Here is a 12,855-nt window from a genome sequence, read left to right on the forward strand (position 1 = left end):
TCGCATAGAAAAACACAAATCAACTGTAAAACAGATCAAGCAGAGAAAATTTAAGAATCATTGGACTACCTGAAATTCATGACTAAAAAAAAGATCCTAAATATATTATTTCAAGAAATCTTTTTTTTTAAGCAATCAGAGTTAAGTAACTTGCACAAGGTTACATGGCCAGGTGTCTCTGGGTGGGTGCTAAGTGTCTGAGCCCGGGATTCGATCCCCAGGTCATCCCGACACTGGAGCCAGCGCTCTTACTCGCTGTGCTACCTGGCCGCCCCTATTTCAAGAAATCTTAAAGAAAACTACTCAGATCTCTTAAAACCAGAGGAAAAAGCAGAAACTGAAGGAATCCACAAGTCATTCCTTGAAAGAGATCCCAAAATGAAAACTCCCAGCATATAGCCAAAATCTAGGGTAAAAAAAAATACACATACAAACACACACACGCATATATGCACACATATATACCTATATAAACATATGTATCTATATATAATAAAAAAGTTAGAATTCAAGTATGAGAAGCTAATTAGGCTCACACATGATTTAGCAGTTACCCCTTTAAAGACTGAAGAGCTTAAAATATGATATTCCAAAAGGCAAAATATCTAGACTTATAGCCAAGAATAACTTACCCAGTAAAATTGAGCATAATCTTACAAAAACCAAAATATACCCTAAATGAATTAGGGGACTTCTAAGCCTTCTTGATAAAAAGATCAGAGAGCTACATAGAAACTTTGAAATACAAACACAGAAGTCAAGAGAAGCATAAAAAAATAAGCAAACAGTCAAAAAAGACTAAACAAAAATAAACAGTTTACATTCTAAAATGGGTAAGTGATACATATATCCTCTCAGAACTCTATCATCAGGTGTCATAGAGCAAATCTAATTAGAGAGCCTGGAAGTGGTTCTGTTATGTTTTGATGATCTTATAAGAAGACTGGAAAGAGAAGGGAAGAACACACCAGCATAGGGATAGGGATTGGAAGAATGGAGAAAATTATATGATATAATTAGGGTACACAAGTAGGAATTTATACAAAAAGGAGAAGGAGTGGGTGGAGCAGATGATATTTGAATCTCACTCTCTCCTATATTGTGAGCAAAGGAAAAAAGAATATACACACAGAGAAGGGTACGGAAATACATTACACTCAACAGGGAAACAGGAGATAAAGTATCTATGGAAAAGGGGGTAATAAAAGGGAGGAAGTGATTAGTTAAGGAAGTGATTAGTATTAAACAAAACAAACTGGTAAAGAGAGATAGCAGGAACAAAAAGCACAAGAGAATAGGATGGAGGGAATTATACAATTAATAATCATAACTGTGACTGTAAATAAAAGAACTCATCCATAAAAAGGAATAAGAGAGTAGATTGGATGAGAAATCAGAATCCAACAATATGTTGCTTAAAAAAACACTTGAAATGGAAGTAGAATCTATTATGCTTCAACTGAGGTTAAAAAAAAAAAGACAGGCATTGCAATCATGATCTCAAAAACAACACAAAAAGAGACCTAATTAAAAGATAAACTGAAAAAACTTTTTTTTTTTACTTTTGGAGGGCATTTGGGGTTAAGTAACTTGCCCAAGGTTACACAGCTAGTTTCTCTGTGTGGGTGTTAAGTGTCTGAGGCTGTGAAAAAACATTTTGTTAAAAGAAATGACAATGAATTCATATCAATAATAAACATATAGTCATTAAATGACATAGTATCTAAATTATTAAAGGAAACATTAAATTAGTTACAGGGAGAAATATTTTGCAAAACTATAAACACAGGGGACTTCAACTTGTCCCTCTCAGACCTAGATAAATATAATTTTAAAAATGAACAGAATTTTTTAAAAAGTTATATACAAGCAATGGCCTTTGAAGCAAAGATTAAAAAGTAACTGGACTAAATAACCTAATCTTACAGAATGAAGGGTCAAAGAAAAAGTCACAGAAACAATCAATTTTGGGGCAGCTAGGTGGCACAGTGAATAGAGCACCAGCCCTGAGTAAGGAGGACCTGAGTTCAAATCCAGCCTTAGACACTTAACATTTACTAGCCATGTGACCTTGGGCAAGTCACTTAACCCCAACTGCCCTGCTTTCCCCCCAAAAAAAAGCAAACAAAAAAACAAAACGAAAAACACCATCAATTTCATTAACTATAATAACAAGACAACAAACCAAAATTTTGAGTGCACCCAAAGCAGTACTTAAGGGAAAATTTCTACTTCTAAATACTTTCATCAACAACAGAAAAAGAGTAGATCAATAAATTAGGAATGTAACTAAAAAAAACCCTAGAAAACTAACAAATTAAAAACTCACAATTAAACATTAAAACAGGAATCCTGAAAATCAAAGGCGAGAGCAACAAAAGTGCAAACGAAAAGTCACTGAACAAAGAAATCTAGGAACTGGGTTACTGGGGGTGGAGGGAGTTGATCAATAAAATACATAAGCCATTAGGTAGCTTAATTTTTTAGATGAATAAAACCAAATTACTGATATCAAAAGTTAAAAAGTCAAATTCACAATCAATAAACAAGAAATTTTAAAATGTACTGCTGGTGAAACTGTGAACTGGTTCAGTCATTCTGGAAAAATAATTTGAAACTACAAAAATCTCAAAAAACTATTAAACTATGCATTCCCTTTGGCCCAGGCAATACCCCAAAGAGATCAATGAAAGAGGAAAAAGGTGCTGCAAATACAAAAATATTTATAGTATCTCTTTTTGTGGTGGCAAAGAGCTGGAAATTGGGAAGTATGCCTATCAACTGGGGAATGGCTAAAAAAGTTATGGTTATATGAAAGTAATTGAATATTGTTGTGCTGTAATAAATTATTTCAGAGAAACAAGGAAGACTTATATAAACCGATATGGAGTGAAGTAAGCAGAATCAGGAGAACAATTTATACAAGACTTAAACTCAGGTCATCTTCTTAGCTTTAAGGCTGGCTATCTGTTCACTATGCCTTTCTGTCTCTCATTACCAACTAAATATTTGAACTATAAGACATAAGAATTACCTGTGAGAAAGCAGAGCTCAGGAACCAGGTGAGCAATCCTGACTTCACCACTGTCAATTCCCTTACTTTTCAACTGACTAACAAGCATTGGCTGGCTTAGGTCAGACAAGGTGATATCATATTGCTATAAAATACAAGATTAAAGAAGGCAAAGTTAAAAAACTACAGAATATAAGACTCTGATATTGTCATTCTTCAGTCTCTTCAACTGCTATAACACTCAAATCATATTCCATCAATGCTGACACATATTGAATTTCATTAACTCTTTGTAGAGGGACCTATTTATTACTAGATGGCTATACAGAAGAATTCTGTAGACTTCGTAAAAGTAAAATTCAACAAAGCATATGATAATCTTTCATACAAGGCTTGTCTACAAAATGGAAAGCTAAGTAATTGAATACTAGAGACAGCTAGATGGCACAGTGGATAAAGCACTGTCCATGAAACTGGGGAGACCTGAGTTCAAATCTAATCTCTTTCTAGCTATGTGACATTTCACCTTACTCAGACTTATTTTCCTCATCTGTAAAATAGGGATAATAGCATCTACCTCCCAGCACTGTTGTGAGGATAAAACAAGGTATTTATTAGACCTTAAAGAGCTTTATAAAAGCTAGCTAACTATCAGAGTTGTCAAAGTTAGCTTATTGCCTTGTGCAACTGGAAACAGATTAAAATTTAATTGGGAAATGTTTAACAAAATAAACAAAAATACAATAAAACATAGATTATATTAACTTGTGGTTTTCTGAGTTAATAGCAACCTGCTAGGATCCATTTCTATTTGAATTTGGCATCATTATACTAGATGATAACACAGTTGGCATATTTGGCATAACTGGACCCAAAGCTAAGTCACTAAATGGTTTGATCTCAACTTAGAGCAATCTCTTTAATGAAGTACTCCAGGGATCCATTTTGGCCCTGTGCTGCTCAACACTCTTAAAAATCAATGATATGAAGGCACAGAATGAAATACAGGTTTTTCAAATATCAGCAGGTGACACAAAGTTGAGAGGGACAAATAGCCTGCAGTATGACAGTCTACATAATGAAAGAATCTCACACCAAACTAGACTGGTGGGTGAAATATAACAAAGTGATATTTAATATGGAAATGTTTAAAGTTGAATATGCCTTCAAAAAGTCAACTTCTTAAGCACAGGATGGGGGAGGCATCTTGACATCATTTCTTATGAAAAAGATTTGAAGATTTTAGTAGACTGCAAGTTCAAGATAAGTTAGCAGTGTGGAGACCATCAAAAAAGCTAATGTTATACCATTCCTATTAAGAAAGGCAGCAGAGCAAGGAAGGTAACAAAGGTATCCACCATAGTTGGCTTTATCAAATCATTGGAACACCATATTTGGTTCTGAGCACCACATTTTAGGTAAGACACAAGACAATCTGGAATGCAGAAGGAAACAAACAAGACGGTCAGAAGATTGGAGAACATGCCACCAGCTGAAGAACTTGGGGAAAGAAAGGACTTCAAGAAGACATGATCAGCACCTTTAAGCAAACAAAGAGTTGTTATGGGGAGAAGCTATTAAACTTATTCTCAGTGACCTGAGAGGGTCACTGGGACAATGGATGGGGCAATGCCAAGAAGAAGAATGTGAAGGAAAACTTCCTGATACTTAAGAGCTACCCAAAAGCAGAATGAATGCTTTAGGTGGCAGTGTGTTCCCTGTCCCTGCAAGTCCTCAAGTGAAGGTTCAATGGCCACTTGTTAGGAATAGTATAGAAGGTATCCTTATTCAGGTGTAGATTGGATAAAATGGCCTCTGACTTTAGATTCTGTGACTCTCCACCCTCTACAACTCTTATGCCACACTTATTACACACACACGCGCACACACACACACAGAGTCTTTTTAAATCAACACCAACTCTCAACCAAATCTCATCTAATTTATTAGCCATGTAATGTTCTGCTTAACATTTTAGATATTTATATGTGCATTATTTCCCTTATAGCAAGATTATAAATTCAGGAGAGCATGTTCTCTCATCTTCGTAATCATTTTCACACTACCTATTATAATTTTGGTCATCACTACAAAGTCATCAATTAGAAATACATACAATATGAAACCAGATAATTTTGAATGAGAAATTTTACATGAATCTAGTACACTCTGTTCCTATTGATTACCTATTTATTATTACTTTTTGTTCCTATTTACCCTATTTATTAGGTTGATGTTTATGATTTTGGTTGATAACCTGACTTCTTTACTCAGAATGACCATACAATGACCATCTAGTATCTTCTTCAGCAACTCATACTTTATTTTCCTCCCGGCTCAGAATAACATTTCAGGGTGAAGACTAAGCTGGATATAAATTATACTCTGTATGACCTGGTTCAACCAATTATTTTAATTATTTTAATGATCAATGAAGACTGCCATAGGATTGATTGACCAATGATCATAGGCATTAATTGTTAAGGAGATGGACCAGGGGGAAGAGAGTTTGTTTTTTTTTAAAGGGAGCTATGTGAAGTTGAGCAGATGGCCTCCAAGGTCTCTTCAAAGTCTAAATCTATAATCCTATCCTGAGCAAGGTTAAATCCTCTAATGCCCTAGGCCTCAGTTTCCTCATTTATAAAATGAGGGGTGAATTCAATGGCTATTATGATACCCTCTTCTGGCTCTAAGACAATGATCCTATGATCTATAAATAACAAAACAATTTGTAAACATAGCAATAAACCTGGGAGGTAGGTAGTTGCAAAGTGAGACAGAGAAGGTTGAAGGCAACAAACACTTATCTAACACCTACATGGCAGGCACTGTGCTAAGTAGTTTACAAATATTACCTCATTTAGCTATTATGATTCCCATTTTACAGCAAACAGACTCATTCTGAATCATGAAACTACTAAGTATTCCAGGCTGGATCTGAATTTAGGTCTTCCAGACTGCAAGCCCAGTGCTCCAGCCACCAGCTGTAGTTACACCCTACAGATAAGGAAATGGAGGCTCAGATGACTTAAGGCTCAAGATCATGTATTATACAGATAACAGAGGAGGGCCAGACCCAAATCAAGGTGCCCCCAGTGCTTGGAATGCACTGCTGTCCCTTAGAATCTATAGCTTCCTTCATAGTCCCCTCGGGATAATATCTTCTGCCTAAGCTTTACTCAAGCCCATATTTAGACACATGATCCCTTCTTAGAATCTCCTTTTTTCTACAAAACTCAGCTCAAACACTACCTCCTACACAAATCTCTTCCTGATGTGCCAATGCCTACACCTTCGGAATCCATTATATATATATATATTTCTTTTGCATATATTTTGTATACATTTCTACATGTAAGAGATTGTAAGCTCCTTGAGGGCAGAGACCAGTTCATTTATCTTTATATCTGCTTCCGCCCCACCGCACCAAATCTTATTTATAGTAAGTATCTAATAAATGTTGAGTTTAATTGATTCTTAGTTCAGTGTTTTTTCTAACACACCATCCCACCACTATATGCTGCCTCATTTTCTCAGGATGGTATCTCACCCACTAATGTCCAAAACCTGAATTTTACTTTCTTCCCTGCAAAACAAAACAATAGTTTAAAAAAAATTTTGCTTCCCAAAGATTCCATTTAATATATAACCTCTGTGTAATTTACTTGATACTATTCAGAGAGGGGTTGTAATTAAAATTTATGAGAAATCTGGGTACTATTTTATAATAATAACAATTCTAATTAAGAAAATAAGGGGAAAGAGTTCTTCCATTTCAATAAAAAAACCTTTTAATAATAAAAATCAGAAACAATTCAGTAAGTTCATTTTGGGTTAGTGATTGAACCTAATGCTGAGAATAATCAGTGACACATTTTATATAAGCACTCTTACACGATGAGCCCATTTCAACATATTTTGCTATAGAAATGTAAATGTAAAACTACTCCATACCCAACACCTGCAGTCTTCTAAACATTTTCCAGTTAGAACTAAGAAAAAGAAATACAAAGGAGCTCAGTCTCAGGATTTCTGATAGCTTGCGGGCTGAGTACAAAATAATCAATGTGGTATAGGCAGAGGTGCCCTGGACTTCGGATAAGGAGGTATGTGTTCAAGTCCCTGATCTTTCAATTATTAACTGTACACAGATGGCTGGCCTTAGTGAGAATGTGGAGTAATGTCTTTGACACTTTCCAGCTTTAGAGTTAGACAGGCCTTAGGGACTATCTACTTCAAACTGCTTAATTTCTAGATGAGAAAGTGAGGCCAGAAGAGATTAAGTGACTTTCCCAGGATCACACTGTTAGTAAGCGCCCAAAACAGGATTTGAACTAAGGTCTTTCTGACTTCAAGTCCAGCATTCCACCCACGACACTATAGTGACCCAGTGTCCCTGAGGAAACTCTCTAAAAACTGTAAGTTAAAGACAAGTCACCAGTCTGTATCAACAGGAATTTCCATACCATGAGTTCCCTAAACCAATGAAATCACAAGTCCAGATATTGAAAAACAAAAAATAAAAAACAATAAAAAAACCTTGGCAAATTTCTTCACTTTTATAATCATAATTATAACCATAAAAGCAGCCAAAATTTATAGAATGCTTACTACCTGCCAGATACTGTGCAAAATTCTCATTAAAAATATTTCTCGGGGCGGCCAGGTAGCACAGAGAGTAAGAGCACCGGCCCCAGTGTTGGGATGACCTGGGGAATCGAATCTGGGATCAGACACTTAGCACCTGAAACACCTGGCCATGTAACCTTGAGCAAGTTACTTAACCCCAATTGCTTACGGGCGGCCAGGTGGCTCAGCAAGTAAGAGCACCAGCTCCAGTATTGGGATGACCTGGGGATCAAATCTGGGCTCAGATACTCAGCACCACACCCAGAAATAAATGGCCGTGTAACCTTGAGCAAGTTACTTAACCCCAATTGCTTTAAAAATATATGTGTGTGTGTATATATGTGTATGTATATATATATATATATATTTCTCATTTGATGCTCACAGCAAGCCTGGGAGGCAGGAAATAATAAAAGAACAGATTTTTAAAAGTATTTTAGATTTGCTAGGCATTTTCCTCAGAATAATCCCAAAGCAACTATTACTATCCCCAATTTATAAATGAGAAGGCAATGTGCTCAGTTCTTTTATAAATATTATCTCATTTGATCTAACAACACTGACCTATTTTATAGTTGAGGAAGTTGAGGCAAATAGAGTTTAAGTAACTTGCTCAAGGCTAAAGGGCTAGATCTATTTGAGGTTGAATTTGAACTCAGGTCTTGCTGACACCAGGGCCAGAGCTCTAGATCCACAGTTTGCTCTTCTGTAATAAGTGAGATAGACTATGATATCAGTGCTTGAAAGCTCAAATAGAAAGGGATCCATGCAGGCTTCATATTGACTTAGAAAACCACAAATTAACATTATTTATGTTGTATGGTATTTTTACATTTTTTTATTAAACATTTTCCAATTATGTTTTAATTTGGTTTCTCCAAGTTTGATAGCTCCGGATTGAAAAATGCAGCTAATATTCTATGATTCAAATAGTTCTCCAATGGGGAGAAGAGAGAAGTACATGTAAGAAATTGTTTTCCTGATGTTTTTTCTAATTACAGTCTATGCACAATGAACCACACAGATCATTACCAATACTCTATTTCATAGATAAGGAAACTGAGACCCAGAGATGTGAAGAGGCTTTCTCAAGGCCACAGAACTAGATCCCATTATGAGTGGGGTGCCACTGCAGTATTTTTTCAGTTATTTAATGTTTTAAAATACATCTATTTTAATGAGAAAAGATTTAGTCATGCCATCAAGGAATAGAAACCTTTTAACACTGTTAATTGTTAAATCATTTTAGTCATGTCTGACCCTTTATGAAGCAAAGATACTGGAATAGTTTGCCATTTCCTTTTCCAACTCATTTTACAGATAAGGAATGAGGCAAACAGGACTAAGTGACTTGCCCAGGGTCACACAGCTAGTAAGTGTATGAGGCCAGATTTTAACTCAGGTCTTCCTGACTCCAGACCCAACACTCTATCCACTGGGCCACCTAACTGCCCTTTCAAAAGACTTAGGGCAAAGGAATTCTCTTTCATTTCAGCTTGTAGAATAATTTTTTTCCTGGCCACAAATTTTCCATACCTGTTTATAATAATCAAAATAGGTGATCTTGGTGCCATCACGTCTCTGAAAGGTGTCAGTTGGCTTCACAGACCAATCAATGTCATCAATTCGGTAAGTTTTGTTATTGTATCTGGGTAGAGATCAGAAGATTAATAAATTTTCCAAGACTACAAGACAAACAGCAGTGAGTAAACAGATTTGGCTTTGACCAAATGAAAGACATGGGGTTCAGGGTTTTTGCCTCTGATACATACAGCTCAAGTGACCCTGGACAATTCAGTTCACCTGACAAAATAACCCTCTAGACTAGAAGACTCCAAAATGGTGTCTAGGGGACTGTGGCAAGATTTGTAATCAATGAGGGTATGGAATATGGATCAAATCCCACCATTCTTGCATCATCTCTATGTACATCACGGGATGTACATCATCACACTTTCCCATATGTCCTCCAATGCTTTCCTACTTTCTTCTCCCTTTTCAGAGCAAGCTGCCAACCTACTCCCATCTGCCCCAGCCCTCACGGTTACTGTAGCCTAACTGGTATCAGGACACTCACAGAAGCAGTTAGCTAGGTACCAGTGGGAAAGTTCCACCCCCACTCCCACCCATACTCATCTCTCCTTCAATAAATAATCTTATGACTGTGTCAGGCACCCTTTAGAGGGCAGGTTCTGTACTCTAGAGCAGTAACAACTGATTAAATCCTTAAAACTCCCTCTTCCCATTTTTGTTTTGGGTTGGACAAAATGAGTTATACAATAGTACCAGATACCATAAGCAAAAAATTCTTAAGCAAGTGTCCCAGTATTTGTATATTTACTTATTTATAAATAATGTACATGGACTTTTATATATTATGGACATTCACAAAAAATGGAAATTTTAAAAATATGGGATAAAGATGAAATAATACTTGATCAGAGCCAAAGGAGCCATTGGAGTTCATTGAGTAAAGCAGTGACATACACCTCACTTATTTTTTTGAACCCAGTGTCCTTATCTCACCCAGTCTGGAGCAGCCACTCAGGTCCTGATCCCACTACTGATCAGCACAAGATTCTTGACCTGCTCTGTTTCTGACTGGCTCAGATCTTTTTTAGGCAGTCATGGTGGCTCCCCAGCCTTGATGACTCATCTTACTGGTGCCGAAGGTAGTATAGACACTCAATCTAGTGCATTGCAGCTCAGAACTCCTGAGCTTAAAAGAAGCCTCAGACTCCCCAGTAGCAGGGTATGCAAGAGTGCAATATGCAAGAGTGTAATACCATGCCCAGCAACACCAAGGTGGTGCCAAGGATTATGCACAGTGCTTGGAGTCAGGAAAACCTGAGTTCAAATCCAGCCTCAGACACTTTATAGTCACGTAAGCCTGTTTGCCTCAGTTTCCTCATCTGTAAAATGAGCTAGAGAAGGAAATGACAAACTACTTCAGTATCTTTGCCAAGAAAACCCCAAATGGGGTCATGAAGAGTCGGCCACAACTGAAAAACGCCTGAATAACATTGATAACAAATGTCATGTCCAACTTTGTAGGCTCACAAGGATATTTACATAGATGAATTATAAGATTAGGGAACTGTCATCTTAGAAGATGCAAAGACTCTGAACCCAAAGGAGTCCGCTGACTCTTTTCATTATCATTCCATCTCTTCTCCTAATCACTGTGAATCATTAAGGGCTAAATGGAACCAAGAAATGAATGCAATCTCCTTACCTGGTGAGGACAATGCATCCTACCAATTCCTTTTCACAGGTTTCTATGAAGAGCGACTTGTCCTTTCTGTTATATAGATCAGTCATAAATTCAAGAATGGTCTCATTACGTAAGACCTTATGAATCACATTGGCAGTAAACATGAGCTTATTTTCAAACTGTGAGACAGAAATGGCAAATCCGGGCCATAGGGACAATCTTACAGAAAGAGAAATTAAAATGTTTAAAAATCATTCATGAGTACTACACTTCTATTAAGCAACAAGATAGCTCAGTGGACAGAATCATGGCCTAGAGTCAGCAAGACTCATCTTCCTGAGTTCAAATCTGGCCTCAGACACTTACTAAATGTGTGACCCTGGGCAAATCACTTAACCCCATTTGCCTCAGTTTCCTCACCTGTAAAATGAATAAGCTGGAGAAGGAAATGGCAAGCTTCTCCAGTATAACTGCCAAGAAAACCCCAAATCGGATCACAAAGAGTCAGACGTGACTGAAAACAAATGGACAACAACGTCCTGATCCCAAAGAGATGATGAAAAGGCAAGGAGAGGAGAGAAAAGTAAAACAAAAGAAAATAGAAAAGGACTAGAATCTAAGGAGGTGCTGATTGCCTCTTAGACAACTGGGGTATAGCTAAAAAAAAATGAGGTGTATCAGTGTTGTAGAATATTATTGCTCCCTAAGAAATGATGAGAGAGAGAATTTCAGAGGTTCCTGGGTAGTACAAACTAACAGAATGAAGTCAATGAAGTCAGAAGAATAATTCATACAAGGAGAGAAAGAATGTTCAGGAAAAAAAAATCTTTAAAATTTAAGAACTTTGATCGGTGAAATAATCCATGTGTGCAGAGGTCCTAAGATGAAGTATGTTACTCACCTCATGACAGAGGTGATGGACAGACATAAGGTTCAGAAAAAGACATACATCTCTGGACGTGGCCACTGGGTAAATTTGTTTTGCTTATCTAATAATCTTAACTAATTTGTTAAATGTCTCTTTCCTTCTTCCTTCCCTCCTTTCTCTCAGTTTTTAATTGGTAGACGGAGGATCAGAGGTTAACAATAGTGGTACTCCCTCTTTCCACCTCAAAAAAAAGATGACCATTATAATATTTGTTTAACTGAACAGAAGAGAGCAAAAGAACGTTCAGAAGGAGGCACACTCGAGCTGGGATGTTGTGAAGCATACAAACACACATATGTGAACAAGCAGTATCAAATAGAGATCCAATTTTATATAAAATCCTCTTTCATATCCTGAGATGTGTATAGAAATGCCATTTTTCGGAGTTCCATTTTTTTTTTCAAAACCAGAGACAAAGCATGAGACAGAGAAATAGAGGTAGAGAGAGACAGAAACAGTCACCTGGGGCACTGAGAGGTTAAGCTACAAATATGATAATAACAGGGAACATTTATATAGCACTTTTTACCATAAGCACTGTGCTTAGCACTTTACAACTATTATCGGATTTGACCCTCACAACTCTGGGAGAAAGGTACTATTATTATTCTCATTTTACAGATGAGAAAACTGAGGCACATGGAGGTTAAATGACTTGCCCAAGGTCACACAACTAGTCTAGTCTGAAGCTAGATTTGAACTCAGGTCTTCCTGACTCTAGAACTAGCACTCTTGTCTACTGTACCACCTAGCTGCCCCAAAAAAACAGGCATATACAATGACTACAACAATATAAATGAAAAGAACCACAATAACACAATCAAAACTGAATGCTTCAAAAGTATAATGTCCAAGCTTGGCCCCAAAGAAGAGATCTGAGAAAGTACCTGTACTAGTTTCTTTGCAGAGGTACAATGTATTTAATATCAGACTTTTTTAATATGTCAGTTTGTTTTGCCCAATTATATTTTTCCTCTTTTCCAGGTGTTTCTGTTTTTGTTTTTTTTTAAAGCAATTGGGGTTAAGTAACTTGCTCAAGGTTACATGGCCAGTTATTTCTAGGTGTGGTGC

General features: G+C 36.8%; 1 protein-coding gene across 1 annotated transcript in view; it reads right to left on the reverse strand.

Moving 5' to 3' along the window:
- The window catches only part of PIWIL4 (piwi like RNA-mediated gene silencing 4), a 68,149-nt gene that overhangs the window by 32,261 nt on the left and 23,033 nt on the right, over nucleotides 1-12,855 (reverse strand). The window contains exons 7-9 of the mRNA XM_069079921.1: nucleotides 10,878-11,075; nucleotides 9,179-9,290; nucleotides 3,035-3,158 (exon numbers count right to left, since the gene is read on the reverse strand). Of these exons, the coding sequence (XP_068936022.1) occupies nucleotides 3,035-3,158; nucleotides 9,179-9,290; nucleotides 10,878-11,075 (434 nt within the window). The remainder of the gene's footprint in view (nucleotides 1-3,034; nucleotides 3,159-9,178; nucleotides 9,291-10,877; nucleotides 11,076-12,855) is intronic.

This window comes from Petaurus breviceps, unplaced genomic scaffold (genome assembly GCF_028583685.1).
Source record: "Petaurus breviceps papuanus isolate PSGF00001 unplaced genomic scaffold, PetGlider_PUasm1.0 91133, whole genome shotgun sequence".
In the NCBI taxonomy this organism is placed as follows: Eukaryota; Metazoa; Chordata; class Mammalia; order Diprotodontia; family Petauridae; genus Petaurus; species Petaurus breviceps.